Here is an 18,335-nt window from a genome sequence, read left to right on the forward strand (position 1 = left end):
TCAATTATTGCCTGGACCTAATCTTACTTTCAATTAGTTTTGTCATGCTTATGAATTATTACCCCGTTTTACAAGGAAGAAGGATGCACTTGGAGGCAGAGAATAATGCAGGCATATGAGCAGTCCAGTTTAGCCAGTCACAGTCTCATTGGTAAGCAGGAGCATTCTACTCCCACTGAAGTCTTCCATGTGGTTGCTGTGAATGCATCATGTCGCTCTGTGTCTCTTTTGAGACATGTTATAGAAAGAAATATACTGCAAGTACAGAAATGAACTACGGGAAGAATTCTTAATTAAGTGTCTGCAATGTCTAAAATGGTTTAAAATAAATTGTTTTATTTTGTTTTCCCTTTCTAGAAAACTCCTGGAGAAAAAGAAATCTGAAGCAGGGCTGCAAGGAGTGACTGGAGAATGGTTTGAAGAAATACAAAGAAAAAAATTCCAGAATAACATTGATGTCAATACAATGCTAAAACCACCACTAGAGCATCAGCTAAGGAACAGCAAAAAGAGCAGTAAGCTGCATTTTCCCAGTTCCTTATCTATATCATAATGGGCACCAAACCAATATCTTAAGCACTTCAGAATTTAGTAGTTAAGGAGTTTCTGACGTTGTATTGAGTTTCTTCTCACATCAACGTTTTGCCAAAAACACATCTTTCAAAATGAATGTTTTTGTAAGCAGATTCTTAGAGAATCTAAGGCAGAGCTGTGAGCCACAACAGAAAATCCCTGATACTCTCATCCCAGTGTTGCTGTTATTGTAGTAAATTTAGTGGTGGTTTCCCAGTTGAAGTAGTAATATTTGCTTCATACAGAATCTGTTTCAGCCTTCCCTGGTTTTCTTAAAGAAATCAGAAACACCTAAATGACATGTGGAATAAGTAGGTAATCTGGATCGGGTTGGGAGGTTTGGCTGTACTGCAGGGACTTTTCTGGTATCACTGGGCTCAGGGCACGCCGTGCTGGTTACCAGGATGGGTGGCACAGCCTGGACATCTGGGCTGGCTGAGAAGGAACAGCCAGAGATCTCATTTCACAGCTGCTGTTGCCCATCCAAAACGGACATGCACAAAACTCATGGTATCGTTACAATTATGGCATCTGTACCATCTTTTTCATCTTCCCTCCAGATGGTTTTCATGCATAATATATGCTTTCATTGCGTTACCTTTTTGCACATTCTGCACTAAACCTCATAGCAAGTAGAAGCAGATCATATGGAGAGAAGTATTTCAAATGAAAGGTGGAGTTCTCAAAATTTTGCTGAAACTACAGCCCTCTGCAGGACAGACCTCTCTCTCTTTCCTGTCTGTCCACTCTCAGCATCTCTGTTAGACCACAGCTATCTGGTTTTCTCTTTCAAAGGTGGTCTGATTGCTGCACTGGCTAACCAAGCTGTGCATAATTGTTCTCCCCTGATATTTGACTTTGAAAACTGCTGTTTCTATTTCAGACCTGAAGAAGGGGCTGTGTGCCTCAAAGGATTCTCTGGTATTTGCATTCTTATCAGTTTAACAGAAGGTTCTGCTACCTGCAGTCTTGCTCTGCCCACATCCCTAGAGCATTCTGCATGTGGCATAATGCTGGTAAGACTCTCCTGATGTCACTTTCAGTGGTGAGTCCAGCAATGCCACCACGGGGTTAGGCTCTGAAGGGGCAAAGGAATCCCCCAGCATACACAGGGATTGTCACTGAAGTGAAAGCTTACACACAGGATTTAAGTCACATGGCATGCATTATTTGCTTCATTTTGAACTAAGTCCAAAACACTGCCTCTTGCTGTTTTTATTGGTGACACTTTGCTCCCGTTTCTGTTTTTGCTTTCTCCTGTGTTCATTGGATAAGCCATTTTCAGGCTGTTGTGTTTTCTGAAAGACATGATGTTTTAAATAGGGAAAAAAGAGATGCAGTGCCTTATTTCCTTATGTCCTTTAGATTCTTGTGACACATTTCAGCAGCAGAAGCTGTGATTTCTTTCCCTAAACTGTAAGTGGTACTTCTCCTCTCCTTGCCATGGACGGCTTTTCCAGGCACACTGGGTTAATCAGCAGTGGCTCGCTGCAGTTGAAGAAATCAGACTGTAACCTTTCTGAAGAAACCAGATCTTCAGAAAAAATACCTGTGATATTTTGCATTTAAAAGCAGTTTCTAATGGGCGATTTACAGCAGAAAATGCACACTCCAGAGCCATGGAGTGGCCCAGGGAATCCCATTGGAAGGAAGTGTTTAATACACAATACTGAATTCCCCTTAAGTAGTTACATTCCAGTCCATTAATTCATTGTACGTTCAGGGCTCTAGAATTTCTTACACAAGTGAAAAGAAAGTGACTAATGATTGTTGGTGCCTCCATTTTCAAATGTCTCGTTTGCCTTTATTTTAAAATGTTTCTCCTTTTCAAGTGGTTGAGTGCTGTTTGCTTCCTGAAAATCGGCCTCATTTGTGTCACACGTATCACACAGAAACAACAGTACTTTTTGAAACGTTAGACCTACTTATCTTTCCCTTAGCCTTCTAGTTAGTCATTAGAAACCAGTATATGTCCCATACATAAATGTCAGTAAAATTGGATTTTTCTAGTATAAGAGGTAAGCAAAAGAAAATTGTGAAAACCTAATTTTTAATGTGCATTTCAGTACTGTTTATAAGAAGAGTTTGAAACCACTCTAATTTTCATAATATTTTTTAGATCATAAAGAATTCAAAATGTCGTCCTGCACAAATCCTCAAGCACAGAAGAACACGTCCACTTCCTTCCTGGGGTTCAGATCACCTTTTGCTTGGCTTTTCTCCTTCAGAAAATCAAGGAAAACCCAGATTCAGAAGCAACCACGGTGAGCTACAATAAAAACGTACTAAAAGTCTTAAAATATGTGAATTGTGTTTTGCTTAGAAATCTTGGTTAAAAGTAATTCTCCTGTCTCCTGCAGGAAGGCTGATGTGTTAGTTGGTCATGTAATGAGGGATTGTCTGTTATGTGTTGGAAGAATAAGGATTAAGTGGCAAGTAATAGCTAAGGTCTCTTGGCTGTTTTGTTCAAACGTTACATAGAGGTTCTGGGTGTATTGCAGGCCCTGGACGTAGTGGCTGGGTTCTGTTGTATGGTGCACAGGGACCCGGTGCCCTCTGGCAGTGGCATCACAGGGAAGATAACTTTCCCAGGCTGTGCAGGGAGTATGGGTCCCAGGCAGCCCTGCCGCAGCAGTTCCCACTTTTCTGGCCCAGAGGCAGCTTAAACCTGTGTCTGGAACTCCATTCAGACAAATAGGGCAGCTCCTGGTTCTTTTGTCTCTGGTGCTTCATCAGGGCTTTGGTTTCAGCTGGACTTGGACCAAGGACCGGCACATCGGCAGTGCTGATGCTGCAGGGTTGGGAGAAGCATCCTTCGCCTTCGCATCCACAGGACTAAAGCCACTGCTTAAAGGATATGGGGGCTACGCTCAACCTTGTTAGACTCTTTTCTCCTTATTTTGTCCCATGTGGTCCCTTTCTCCAGGTGCCACCGTGAGCCGAATGAAATATTACTCTTTTTGGGTATATCTTGGTTAATTTAATCTCAGGACTGGGAAAGATAGGTGAACAGGCTTCGTGCAATGCTTTCATATCCAAGTACGAAGCTGTGAGGTTTTTGGCACCAAGAGCTGATTGTCACTGTTTGAAGGTGTTGGACTGGTCCCTGGGTGGTACAGCACTGGGACAAGGAAATGTTGATCAGTGGGATGCACAAGCTTTGTAGCACAGCTGCATGCCATTGTGGGATCAAAGCAAGTAAAGAGAGGTTGAGTAAAGGCAACAAGGTTAGCTTTGTGGATGTTTACTGGTAACAGTTCTCCTACATAGCAACACAGCATAGGAAAAGAAACGCAAACCATTTGTAGGCTTTTATAGCAGACACTTGTACATGTCACCTGCTCCTTCCTCCTTCCCTGGCAGGGACCGCCCCGTGTGCTGGGACGTGGCGCGAGGCTGCGGGTGCCCACAGTCCCTCCTGCCGTGCCAGCAGGCTCCTGGCTCAGGGAGCTGGGGCTCTTCGTGCCAGCGTGCTGATGCAAAAGGGTTAGGCTGGAGCTAAGCACTGGAATGGTTTCTTAAAAATATAAGTCATGCCCGCTCATTGCATCATCTCCTCTAATATATACTTATCTCGCTATTCTACAGAAAATCTATCCTATCTTAGATTCGGATGCCTTTGGTTTCTTGCAGCACACAGCTTGAAAAATAAACAAGTCAGTCCTGACGTGTAGCTGAGCCGATTGCCACATTTTCAAGCCACGCCCCTCTGTCGAAAACTTCCCCCACCCTCTTCTAGGTGTTGCCGTGGCATGTGGTTTGCTTGATGCATAGGCAGTGTGCTGAAATAATCTGCCTCTCGCCAGGTAGAGTTACTCCAGAGAGTCAGAGAAGTACAGCAGTAGGCAGCAGTGCCAGTCCTGTGGAGAAGTCTGCCTGGCAGAAGCTTGAGCTAGCTTAGTGCCATTCAGGGTCCTTTTTGTGCCAGAGAGACAGGGTCATCAGCCGTGGTGGTGTTTTGGTCTGAAAATGGTTATGGATGCTGCGGAAAAGACTGTGCTTATGTGGAGATACAGAAGATGCTAATAAAAGGTTTGTAGCTGTAGTTAGAAGGTGCAGAATGTTTGGTATTTGGTTCAAGGGTGCTCAGTGTTCTTGAATTCATTCTTGCTTTCTTCTATTACGTGCTATTCATGCTGGAAAAGAAATGCTATTTAATTGTGTTTTCAACAAATTGGAGTTACGTCTGTTGCTTGGCTGGCTTCTCAGGTGACACTGATGAGAAGAGTACAGAAGAAAATGGATTACAGTCTGACATTGTTAACTTGGACATGGCCTGGGGAAGACAGGTGCCACAGTGAAAACAGCAATTTGCAGCAGATTTCAATTCATGGGTTTATATTACTGTTATCAGTAGTGGTAGTTTAGAGTCCTACATTTAGTCTTATGTTCTGTTACAATAACATGTATATATACATGTATATATATGTATGTAAGTGAAAATACTTACAAATAACTGCTTTTCCAAAGTAAGAAGTTGGGTCTTTGATAGCAAATATTTTTGAGCAGAATTTAACTCCTTTTCTGATTGTGAATAACATTTACAAGTGTGAGTGTGCGTGTGTGTGTGAGAAATAATGTAAACATTGCTTAATAGACTTAACAAGGAGAGAAACTGAATTACCTATTCCTAAAATTAAACAGTGATTCTCTGGAAGAAAACAGAACTCTAACTTCTGACAGGCTGAAAGCTAAGAAAAAAAGAAGAGGCAGTTTAGGAGGTGGAGAGATTGACATGGGGAAGAGATTAAAGTCACCTTGTCTGTGTTGCTTGGCAGGGAGGAGCACAAGGCAGGATGCACTGCAGTTATTTCTCAAGGAACAATGACAACAAAGACAGTGGAGGGGTTTAGAATAGTGCCAGAGGTGCACATGACAATTGGGTTTTTGCCTAGACTAGCAGCAGAGGGTTCTCACTGAAGGGCCTGCTTCGTGTGAGCTACCATGCTCTGAGCAGTCACTTTGCACCCAGTGCACGGGAGGGGAGTGAGCAGGGAGCAGCTCTGCATGGCAAAGCTGAAGGAGGAGCTGCTGGCCAAGCTTCTACATTTTTGTTATGCGTAGAACAAAAATGAAGGTGAGTCGCTAAGACAAAGGTTTTCATTGAGCTTGCTCTGCAGGAAATCATTGTAAAAATTCTGGGATATGTTTAGTTCATGATTTGTGGTAGAAGCATTAAAACATATTTGACATCGTTTTGCTTTAAAGGAAGAGTTACATACACCTCTGAGTCCTGATTCTGTAAGTTCACAGGGAGAGGTCCCCCACTGAACGAATGGCTGTTCACATTCAGGGTTCCAGAAAAAAGGAGGACTCTCAGGTTGGGATTGCCTGGTCCAGAGCCCTCTGAGATCACTGGCCTTGTTTCCATTGGTTTCAGTTGAACCCCACGGCAGAGAGGAATCTTGGTTTTAAAGTTCACAATTACAGAAGCAAAAACAAATTACACCTTTCAACTGTTCTTCCCTGCCCGCAAGCACATTGCAAACAAATGACAAAGCACTTGGGGAGGAAGGCTTGGCCACAGCGAGCCTGCCAAAGAGCCGGTTCCTACTTGCTGCCGAGGCACAATAAAACAGTCTGCCCGAGCACGAGGAGGTTTTAAAAGCCTAAGAACAAGACTGTTCAGAAAGGCTTTGAGGCAAACAGGAATGAGCAGAATCTTCTATCCCTCCTTCACTTTCTCTCGAGAACTTCCTGGGAAAAAAATTTCTGCAACCAGGAAGGGCGGGCAGCGAGCAGAAGCTGAGCCCCATTTCCCTCGGGGCTTTTGGAGGGTCTGGGTGTGCTTGTTCATAAAGCAAAGATTTGAAGACCAGAATGGACTCAGTGAGGTCGAGTGTTCTCGTTTCTTTGGTTCTGTCTCTGCTGGTATGCCTGCAGAGCTGCATGCTCACAGTGTGCAGTGAGTGCTGCTGGGAGCGCTCTGCCATCCGCACGGTGCATGGAGCAGTCAGTTCCCTCGTTGTCCTCAGGGAGCATGTTTAAAATGGATATATGAGGGCTGTTCTGGATGAGCAAGTTCCAAGTTCACACCAAAACCAGTGTGTTGCTCTGTGCCCCCCTTGGCAGGGCACAGCTGATGTAGTGGTGAGTTGAACCTGGTGATCTGCAGAGGATTATTCCAACCCCTATGATTCTGTGATTCATTACGTGGGGAAATATGGAAGGGAAAAAGCAGTAGAAATTCAGATGCAAACCAGTCACCTATTTATATTTAGTCAACTCCAGCTGCTCATGGTGCCTACCACCTTACTGTTGTTTGGAAAAGGAAGTAGCAGTATCCTGTTGTAATGCTGGATGTGAACCATGACTGCGGCTGTTGGAAGCACTGAGCTATCAGCAGGTTGAGTTCATTCTTGGCCTCACAACCAGAACATTTGCAAACTGACAAGGCCAAACCAAACGGTAAATTTCCTCAGCCTTTTTTTGTCAGCAGGATTTTTTGGCAGGGGGTGGGTTCTTCATGAAGCAACCTTTTTTACTAGTGCCTCTTGGTAGTTCTTAAAGGGAAACTGCTGCTTATTTACTATCATGTAAAATGATACCATCTTCCTTTCCCAAGCCAACGTTTAAATCCTTCTGCCTACAGATACGATGACTCTGCAAGCACAGCTCCAAAGCTGGAAGAAATGGCAATGGTGAGTAGCAGACTGACTATTCCCAGCAGTGTTTAAATCCCAGGCTTTTCAAATACTAACGCCCTTTGTTTGGGCTGTTGGGATAATACCTGTTTAAGTAGTGTTCTCTCAGTTCTTGTTTTAAACACTGTGTAAAGCATGTTGTGAATCTGTTGGTGGCAATGAAATGAAACTTACCAGTAAACCACAGTCTTCAGCTCTCTTCTAATGATGAAACAACTGCAAGAATAAGTTCACAGACCAAAATCTTCACATATTTTGTCAGATGTATCAAAGTACAAACAGATCAAAACTCACTTTGAATAAATAGTTTATTGACTTAATTCTTCTTCATTTGTACAATAGTGGAAAACAGTAGCTAGCATGGTAGGCATTGAGCTAGAGCCTGCTCCTGCACCATTTCCACACATGGAATTCACGTGTAAATGTGAATTTTGACAGTAGTAAATTATCTTTTGACTGAATCTTCCAAGTTATGAGCACAACCTCAATTCAAGCATGAAAAAAACAAGTTTATATGTGACGTAATGTACGTGTTCTCTGTTGCAATTAACAGATTTTCTCCAAGGATGATATTTGTTATTTTAATTACTTTATTGCCCTGTATTACTAACATGTCTTTCCTCCTCTTCAGTTGTATGGTATAACCACAGAGGGGACTAAGAATGTGTACAGTATATAATCAAACTTATAGAGGAGGTAAATTAGCCACCACCCTTCTCTCAGACTTCAAAAACAAAGGGATGATCTTTAGTAATATGTGATGGAGACAGATCTCATAAAGATTCATAGAATCCCGACTATTGTATAATTAGTTTATTACAGCTAAAATATTACAAATATTGAGAGTTAAAAAGTAGCAGGGGGTTTAATTAAAAAAATGGGGAAGGACCTCAGCTAAAATAAAGCAGCAGTTCAGCAGCTGTCTGCACTATTCTCACCTGAGAATATGAGCTGAGAAAACTGTGGGTGGGACATGAACCTCTCCAGCTTGGCACAAAAGCTGGACTCAGACCCATGGAGAACAGGGGAACATTTTTTCTGCTTCTAAGGTCATTTATCACGGCCTTTCAAAATGGCTTTGGTGTAGTACTTAAACAGTGTAATAGATAGATGTGGAAAGAGAATATCTGCAATCTAAAAATTGACTGTGGTAATTAATAATTAAATTTCTTTAGGGAAATCAACTTGAAAATTTTAAAATGTATTGGTCAAAAAAAAGTACTTAGTCGTAAGTGAAAAGATGCAGAAAGGATGCATGTGGAAGAAAATAAGTGAACAGCACCCCTAATTATTCATAACTGGTATATCCATAACATAATACAATATGAGGACCGGATGAAAAATCTACTTCTGCATGAGTAAGAGCCTTGAAAATGGATGCAATTTTACAAAACCTTAGTTGTTTATTTTAATAACATAGCACTTGATCTTAAAAAGAATTTTGGACCCACAAGGAATTTACTGACCTGTGATTTGTGACGTGCTTTGTGATGTGACAGGATGCTGGGGATTTGAACCTACGCTTAAAACTAAAATCACATTGCCTTACACTTTTTAACAGGCTGAAACGTGTAATGCCCCATTGTCAGCTGATACAAGTGGTCATTCTTTTGGTGTAAAACAAGATCAAGTGATGGAAGAGAGCACCCAGGAGTGGAACGAACAGCTTGAGAAGGAGTTTTTCAGTGGTGAGTGAATGTGCTAACTTTATTCTAATATAATTGTTGCCAGAGGTGTCTGTGGTGACTAGTTTATGATATTTTCTGCAAATGCATAGGCTGCAAAGATATGGCTCATTACTTCTAGTGCAGTGGCTACTTTTTGCTGACTTTGTCTGCTCTGACATAAACATTAAGGTGGGTCACCTTTCTCTCTTAGTCTGTATGTCATCCTGTACAGGTTCAGTTCAGAAGGAATCACATCTGACTGTGTATAGTTCTCTCTACTTAGTCTGACTGAAGTCCCTGTTGCTTTCTTTAGATGTAGACATAGTTGTGGGAGAAGAATTTCATCCCTGTTTTTCCTGCGTGTGTGATTTTGATAATGAACCATTGAGTGTGCATTTATGGACTTAATGCCTCAAGCCACAGAAGCAAGAGGCACTAAGGCCTTCAGTTACCTTTCTGGGAGCTCTCATAGAATCATCATTTCTTGCTAGTTCTTTTTCTTTCTGCTGAGATTTAAGGCAAGATCAGAGCCAGTTTACAGGAGTACTGTCGCCCAGAATTCCAGCAAGAATTCACAGCTGGGATTTAAAGTGTGACTTGGAAGCAGTGGGTGAGCTGGCAGTGCTGGAAGAGGAGAGCACTGTGTGCTGGACAGTGGTTCTCCTGAAATTCACATAGCCATCACTGCTCTGGGCATCAGTCATAACTGTAACTCCCTATCAGTCATAATTCCCTGAAAAATAACTCCTCTATTTTCTTGTACTAAACTGGCTCTATCAGGATTCCTCTCTCTCCTGTGCTGAAGAGAAACTTAGAAAAACAGAAAAAATAGTTCCTTTTTATTCCACCTATACATTCCTAGAAGTGCTTTCTTGATAATTCGATATGATTAGCAGAGATTTGTATTGACTGATCAGTCACTCTTTTTATTTGACTGGGTTAAGAAATGCTGTAACAAAACAGCCAAATCCATTTGGTTCTGTCTTATGTCTTCTGTATTTTCAAAATATAGAAAGAATACAATCAGCAAATGCTTAATTATTTACAGAAGAAATATTTAAACATGTTGCTGTTTGTTAGTCTTATGACTAAATATCTTGATTAACTGAGCAAATTAACAAATTGGTTTGTGAGACTACTGAATATGCTTGTCGCATGGCTTGCAGAATTTTGTGTTCCCTTCCACTAAGACCAAACTGCATGTTCTGATCACACGGGGGCTCCCTGTTTTCTTACAAGCATTGTGAAATCTTTTCAGGGCTATTTACTTACAGTCTAGATTTGGGAAGTTTGCCCATACACACACATTTAGCTATTAAGGAAGAACTTCAGATTGTTTTAGTTTTCTTTTAAATAGCATAAAGCCTAACATTTACATAAAAAGCAGTTCTGAGATTAGTCCAGAAGCAGTGCTTTTTTTTTCTTTCTTGTGTTCTTAATCAGTGAGCACTGAAAGGTCCTGTGGAAGAATGGTTTGGAAACAGCTTTGCATGTTGAGAAGCTGAATCTAAATCAGTTTTATATAGTCCTTTTTTTAAACATAAATACTCAGAAGATTATTGCAGAAAGCAAAACCAAATATCTGCTTTTCTTGTGCAGTTCTTACTGATCTAGATAATCAGCTGGCCCAGGAGCAATCCCAAGATTCATTGGACAGGACAGATTCTACTAGCAGTGCATCAGGTTTGCAATACAGTCAAGATCCCTTCCCCACTTTGAAGAGGCACACTAATCGAGGGCAACTCAGAAATGACTGGAGTGACATACCCAGCACATTTTTCCCAGATGGACTGAGAACAATAAGAGCCAAAGATGAACACAAGATCGTCATCAGACCAAGGAAATTGCACAGTGCATATATAAACTGGCAACAGACAGCCTTTCAAGATGATTTTAAATACAGTGATCCAGCTGATGGAAATTCTCATCTGCGAAGCAGCAGGCTGCCTTCCGTTTCTTTTGGGCGGTCTTCAGAAGGTAGCTTGTATCCTCCTTCCATAACACAGAACAGTGGATTTAGGCACAAGAGTTACATGGACAGGGGTACAGCTGGCAGAAGTTACTCGGTATGTTCCCTTCGGAGATGCCCATCATCAGTTTCTTCTGATCAACTATCAGCATCTAGCTTACAGTGTCCATTGGCAAGGGAGAACAATAATGGTTTTGTACCAAGATTTGGTCGACAAAACCCAAAAAGAATTCCTTTGTCTTCTATTGTATGGAACAATACACCAGACTCTCCTGGGCAAAGATCAACTCAAGAAAAGATGTTTAGAACCCAGTCACTGATGGAGTTTCATGCTACAGACCATGGCAGATATCCTCGCTCTTTGCAAGAAAATGAGAAATATGCCTGTTACCACTCAAAACACCACTACAGGAGATCTATTTCAAGCAGTAATTGTTTCAGTAGAATTAGTTGCCCTGACAAAGCAACTTCTCCACTGTCCTTTGATAACTGGGAAAATTGTCCATTCTACCAATCAGAAAGTAATCTCTCTAGATCATACTTTAGAGATATTTCTTCTCATGGCAAGTTGTATTCAAACCACAAAAATTCTCCTTATGGGAAGACAGAGAGCTATCTTTCTTGGACTGATATTCCTCAATACTACAATGATAATGTGTTTATTTCTCCTGATACCAGATTTGAAGTGATGATGGCTAATTTGAATGACCAGCAGCTGGCATATACAAGAAATTCTAAGTTTGCTTCCCAGCACCTGCAGAGTGATTTTCACATGTGTTCTCCAGAAAATATGAATATTAAAACATTAACAAGAAGTGCAAGCAGAGCTTTTTCAGAATTCACTGAAGGCCATCAGCCATGGCTAAGCTGTAACTCTGTAGTTTCTTCTGTTGTCAGAAGTGATGAATCTGTCTCCCCTCATTTGAAGGAGCAAACAAAACCTATAGGACTGAACAGGAATTCAGTTGTTACCCAAAGAGGCACTAAGGCAGGCGTTACACAACTAGAAAAGGCTGAATGTAGGGAACTGCCAGATGAAGTGGACACCAAAGACATGCCTTTACAGTCTGTTTCTCAACAAGCAGATACAACCTACATCAATACCCAGAGTTTTCCCTTGAATAACTCTGCTTTTGATATGTTGCAGAGCAATGCATCTCTCTTCAACACACTGAGATCAAAGAGACAAACCCAAGTCAGTGCCAGAACAGATACTGCAAAAATGGTTGTGACGAACAGCAATAAAAGAAATGTACAAATGAAGGAAAATAATTGCACACCCAACAGTGTATTCAGTCAGTTTCCCTGTACTTTGCCAGCTAACAAGAACAAAAAGGAATCTTTTCTTCCAAGCCAGAAAGAATGGGAACATAATCTGCACTATGTGAGAAGAGGAAGTGTCAAACAGGATAATCAGAGTGCAGAAGCAGTTAACCAAGCTGCCCCACGGGGACAGTCTGCACAGCTGAATGCTGCTTCTGCTCCATCCACTGAAAAACTAGCAAACTGTCACGGCCTGTCCTCCTGGCATCCTGACCGTTCATCCAGTTCCTCACAAAGTTCGCCACCAGCACTTTATCACGGAGTTGGAAAAACAGCTCAAGTGAGTGGAATGGGTGTTAGCAAAAAGACTTCACAGAAAGCACCACAAAATACAAGCACTTCCGTTACTAAGAACTGTAGCGAACTATTCAATGCTAGTTCTCCACAACAGGGAAATTCTGGAAGTACTTCTACATGTAGTTTTGATGGAGATCCCAAGACCCCTGAACATAGCTTAAGTTATTTTTGCTTTGAAAAAGAAAATGGAAAAACAGGGCATCGTTCACCCTGTACTGAAAGGCTTCACAAGCAAGACAGCTTGCTGAGACATACCAGTAGCTGCAGCATCACTGGTTCCCCAAGGAGAAGCAGCCTCAAATCCTCTGATCCACCTGTTCTTTATTACACTTTACCAAGAAAATCAGCTAGCATTGCTGGTAGTATTATGTCAGATACACCCATCTCTTTCCCTAGAGATAATAGAAGCAGCGTGTATGATTTTTTAAGGTCTGAAACTCCAAGTGGAGCATATCCCTATTCTAGTCAAAGAGATGTGTCTTGTTTAGATTCAAAACATTCCTTCTTAAGGTCAGCAACATTAAATGTTGCTGCAAGTAACAGAGAGAAACATTACCCCAGTCCTTTAACCAGAAGTCCTAATGATTTGACAAGCAGCAGCACATCAGTTGAGCTGACAGACAGATGTAAGCATCTAAGCAAAAGAGAATCCTCTGTATTTTCAGATTGTAAAGAAAGGGGAAACTATTTGCAGAAATATAAAACTACAAGCACGTTTACAGTATGTGTTGATGAAGATCATGTCAAGTACCATGAGCTAGTTTCAATTTATTACACGTTGCCACGGAGGCATTCCAAAACATTTTGTAACCTCTTTAGGGATAATGCAGAGGATGCAGATTTATCTCTTCCTGGCGAAAATTCGCAGTCACCAAGAATACGAAAAAAGAAGAGTGAAGGTCATGTGAGTTTAGCAGATGTTTTTTTCCCCAGTCCTTTGGAAAAAGAGGTGCCTTCCTGTTCTTCTGACCAAGCACCTTCAGCTCCGGTCATACCTCAGAATGTAGAATCTGTAGCTCACCGTGAAGAAGAGAATTCCCACTTATCTCCTGACTCAGAGAAGGTATGTACTTCCAAGTCAGTGAGCATGGTAAATAGTAGAAATGACAGTTCAACAGATCTTTCATCAACAGATCATGTACTTTCTGATGTGGCAACAAAAGACGTTTCTTTAAGTGGTCCACAACCCATTGCAGTAATGGCTAACTTGGGTAACAGCCTTTCTGATGCATCAAACAACCAAAATACAGAAACATACCGGAAAGAAAAGAAGGAAATTTCTCAGACAGCCACACCACGAACATCCACTTTACCAATACCTTCCAAACCAGGCAGACCTTCAGAGAATCGCTTTTATTCTGCTTCAACAAGTAAGAATAGCATACAGAAGGGAAACTCTGCAAACTGCTCTCAGCCTGCTCCAGTAAGTACGAATAAAAATCAGAACAGTTTGCTTCTCCACATGAGAGAGAAGGGCTCTCGTGGAAGGATCCACACAGAGTGTGCTGATGTGCCACTGCCGTCCGGGGAGGACAAAGGCAGGGGTAGTACCAAAGTGAAACAGGGAGTAAATTTCCCACACCAACCCACCCCTCTGTATAATAACAGAAGCAGCAGACTGCAGTTAAGAGCTAGCAGTTCAAGAAATAATGCAAACAATGTAAGCTCTTGTAGCAAAACGTCTTCGGAATCTCAGAAGAAAGCATTTGAGGTTAGCACGGCTTCCAGTGCTAATGCACCACTTCAGCCAGATGAAGCGGTTAGTGCAGAGACAGGTGAGTTAAAGAACTCTAAAATTAAAAGAGAGCAGAAGTTGCAAAGGACTCAAATGGATAAAGACTGTAGTGGTTTGCAGGCATTAGGGAAGCACAGTAAAGGCAGCCTGGATGTTAACAGTAAAGACAAAGTCTTCAGGGTTACACAAGACCAAAAATTAACACAGAATGTAGAAAATGAGAACAAGCTTCTCTCTGACAGCACAAGAGACAAAATCAAAGATATAGAAAAAAGGAAAAACAGGCCTTCAATTAAAAATAAACTGGCAGCTGTTTGCAAAACAAGTCGAAAATTTTCGAGTAAAAATTTGCCTCCCAAACCACACATAAATAATATTTTTTCACAGAATGATGGAAATGCCACTTGTTTAGAGGTGAGCATGTCCCCTGACTCACTGATTTCACCAGATTGCCATCAGTCACTTCTGCAGTCTGAAACCGAAAATCAGAATGACAGTCCAGACTCTGACAAGAATACACAAATACCAAAACCAGCTGAGATTAGTAAGAGTGAAAATGTGAATAATCCTTCTTTACTTGTTAACAACTTAAATTGGAGGTCTCTTAAAAGCTATTACACCCAGAAGGAGGCCATCAGTTCCAAAAAACCTACAGCAAAAGTGGAAAATAGGCCAAGTCTTACAACCCAATCTCCAGATAAAGTGTTAGCCACAAGAAATAAGAATTCCCAAACACCTGATCTCAGGTTAGAAAATACAAGCCAGCCCATCTCACCCAGTGCTACTGCACTGGACCCAACAGATGATGAGAAAAGAAGAGCTAGCAGCAGTGCTTGCACTCTTCCTTTGCCCCTTTTAACTGACAAAAACTCAAACACATTTATAAGTAATTGCTTGCAGGCTGACATATGTCCAAAGCAGAACTTGACTTCTCAGGCAGGGCTTACTGAACGCCAGAATGCCTCTGAATCCAACAGCTTAAGAAATGCAAACTTGCATAGCCAACTGTTGCGCAAGGCTTGTGTGAAAAATGAGCATGAGCATCACTTTTCTGAGAGTATTTGTGCTCAAGATTCCCACGAGACCTTTGCCTCTGGGAGCAATATTCTGCCAAAAGACAGTGTACATGGGAAGAGATGTAAATCTTACTCAGAGGTGTTGTCCTGTGATGAGAATGAAAACTGGGCATTGGATGAGGAACGGTGTTACAGTACGAGGAATCTGATGTATCCTTCTGTTGAATTTGGTATATTTGGCAAAGAACAACAATTGGCTTTCCTGGAAAATATCAAGAGGTCGCTCACAGAAGGGCGACTGTGGAAACCTTGTCTTCTTAACAACCCAAGTGCTTTCCGAGATGGAGAGACCCCTTCCATAAACAGAACAGAGCTTTTCAGCTCAAGTTCTGCTGGGAGCAAGGTATCCTCTGCTGCTTCATCGCCCCAGGAGCTGCCTGACATCTATCAGGATGACCCAGCTGCTTACTCAGACTCGGACTCTGATACCACCACAGATGATGAATATTACCTGGACGAGATAGATAAAGAATCAGAACTATGACTGCCCGTGGTACATAGATGGTGAGATAGTTCCTGAGCAGGCAAAAACATGACAAATACTTTGAGTCAGTTCTAGTGCTGCTGTAGAACGGTACCGAAATAGATAAATTCATACTTTACCTACCTTTTCTCACAAGTCTTATGAGGAAAGCAACAGGTTACTTTGCTGATAAGCATTTTTCCAGCTCTCCCTGTTTACCCGACCAAACATAATAGTGCTGATCCATCTCACCTTGCCAGCACCCACACAGAATGCTCTAGAAGTGAATAACTTCACAGCAAATTTCACTCTGGAAAACTGTGAAACTGCTGAGCATGGAAATGCTTTTCTGATGTGCATGCTAGGAGATGCACAGCTGACACAGCTTTGGCTGCAGTTCAGATGCATTGCCAGGCTTCTGCCTTTGACTCAGGAACACATTCGTTTGGATTAATGATCAGGCACTTTAAACCATGCCAAATGTAAAAAGATTGACCCTGTTTATTTCCCATACAAACCCGATGGTTTGAATCTGAAGCTATTCTAGCACTGGGAGAACGAATGCAACAGATGCCCTGGGGCTGCCCTGAGCCGGGCTGTGCCCGGTGAGCCTGTGCCACTGCTGCGCAGCACGCACTGGCCTTGTTTTCCCACTAAGTAAATAAAATGGGTGAAAAATGCCCTTTACCCTTTGCTCTATTAATACCTCTTTCTGGTAATTTCCCAGAATTCCCACTGCCATCCTGGTACTTTCTGTCCTTTGAACCAAAAAGCTGCAGATGGTTCCCTGTGGCTGTTGGTCAGCCGCACTGATAGATGTGGTGTTATAGCTCGGAGCCACAGGGCACCCGTGGCCATTCCATTCTCACTGAGCTTTGATCTGCTTCTGTGTGAGATCACAGCAGCTTGCTGAGCCAGCAAATAGTATTTTTAAATAATTTTACATTTGTTACTGCTTTAATAATTTCACATGTGGTCTAAAATGCTGATCCGTATTTTTGATACACTTTTTAATTCGATAAAGCTTCTGCAGGACTTAACTATATTTTTGTAACTGGAAGGACAATATCCTGATGTTTTCAAATAATATATTATAAACAAGCAGTGCTTGTCTTGCTTAATGCTCTAGAAGAAACTAAAGGATGAAAATATTATTAAAAGTAATTGGTATCCTTATTTTTTATATGTAAACTTCGTTGAAGAAGTGGGTCTCTAACTCAAATGTGTATCTAAGTATTACTGCTTTATGCTGGGATAATTTGTCTTTTATTGTACATAAATGGACTAATATAAACTGTATTTATAGTCAGAATTTATCTCTATGGTATGTCTGTCTTGGAAGAATGTAAGCATATACTGACATATGCAGTATTGGAAGGCAGTAACTACTGTGTGACTGTAATCCTGTAAAATGTCCTATTCTAAGGAGGAATTATGTTTTTCTGTAAATAGTTCTATGTGTTCAGGATCTTGTAGAGTAAGATGGTGAAGCCAGCTGAGTGCCAGACTGTACATTTCTGCAAAATATTAATTTAACAACTGGGAAGACCAACCTACGTAAGTTAAAGGATAATAAAATATATTTTTACAAGGGAGGTAAATAGTTGTACAATTTTACTTGACTGGAAGTGGATGGCTTAGAACATTCTTATTTGTAAATATTTTCTACTTCTTCAGTAGAAGTTGAATTAAGTTCTCACCTTGTTGGCATAAAAGATGTTTTTTTCATTTGCTTTGCTATTCGTGTACCGGAAATGAGGAGGCTTAATTTAATGTAAGTAAATAAAGAAAATGGCTTCTGGTAATAAATCAGTTGTGCAATAATGCATCCTGTCAAGGAGCTGTAATTGAATATTGACACCAAATGATGGTATTCTGTAAAGCAGTTATGTGAGAAGAGGGAGAAAAATCCTTTGAGTAGCCATTAGTTCCATTCAGTTTGGCAGAATCAGATTTTGATACCTTCACTCTTCCAAGCTTCCAAGCTTTTTCTTTGGCAAAAGTATATATTCTATACATGCACATAATTTATAGGATTTTCATATCTAAAAAACTTGTTTGCAATAAACTTTATTCAAAGGAATGAATATATTGGTACTCTGTTTATTCTTTCATTTACTGGGAACACTATGAACTGTTTATCTATTCTGTGTCCAGGCCTAGGGCACCCAGCACAGAAGGAATGTGGAGCCATTGAAGCAGGTCCGGAGGAGGGTCACAGAGATGATGAGAGGAACACCTCTCCTGTAAAGAAAGGTTGAGGGAATTGAGCTTCTTCAGCCTGGAGAAGGCTCCAGGGAGACCTCATTTCTGCCTTCCAATACTTGAAGGAAGTGTATAGGCAGGAGGGGGAGAGACTTTTTATGCAGTTTAATACTGATAGGACAAGGGGAGATGACTTTAAGCTTACAAGAGGAAATTTAGGTTAGATATTAGGAAAATATTGTTTACTCAGAGGAAAGTGAGGCACTGGCAGAGGCTGAGAGGTTGTAGATGCCCCATCCCTGGAGGCTCTCAAGGCCAGGCTGGATAGGGCCGTGGGCAGCCTGATCTGATCAGTGGCAGCCCTGCCCGTGGTAGGGAGTTGG

At 41.5% G+C, this 18,335-nt stretch overlaps 1 protein-coding gene across 2 annotated transcripts in view; it reads left to right on the top strand.

Annotated features, from left to right (window-relative positions):
* Nucleotides 1-17,826, top strand: part of EXPH5 (exophilin 5) — a 35,725-nt gene extending 17,899 nt beyond the window's left edge. The window contains exons 2-6 of one of the 2 annotated variants that reach the window (XM_085216245.1): nucleotides 358-515; nucleotides 2,693-2,837; nucleotides 7,166-7,214; nucleotides 8,779-8,905; nucleotides 10,484-17,826. In XM_085216245.1, the coding sequence (XP_085072371.1) occupies nucleotides 358-515; nucleotides 2,693-2,837; nucleotides 7,166-7,214; nucleotides 8,779-8,905; nucleotides 10,484-15,768 (5,764 nt within the window). In that variant the 3' untranslated portion in view covers nucleotides 15,769-17,826. Of the gene's footprint in view, nucleotides 1-357; nucleotides 516-2,692; nucleotides 2,838-4,137; nucleotides 4,606-7,165; nucleotides 7,215-8,778; nucleotides 8,906-10,483 lie in introns of those variants that run through there. The other variant, XM_085216246.1, reaches the window with a different exon arrangement.
* Nucleotides 17,827-18,335: the final 509 nt, after the last annotated feature.

This window comes from Meleagris gallopavo, chromosome 1 (genome assembly GCF_905368555.1).
Source record: "Meleagris gallopavo chromosome 1, MGAL_WU_HG_1.1, whole genome shotgun sequence".
In the NCBI taxonomy this organism is placed as follows: domain Eukaryota; kingdom Metazoa; phylum Chordata; class Aves; order Galliformes; family Phasianidae; genus Meleagris; species Meleagris gallopavo.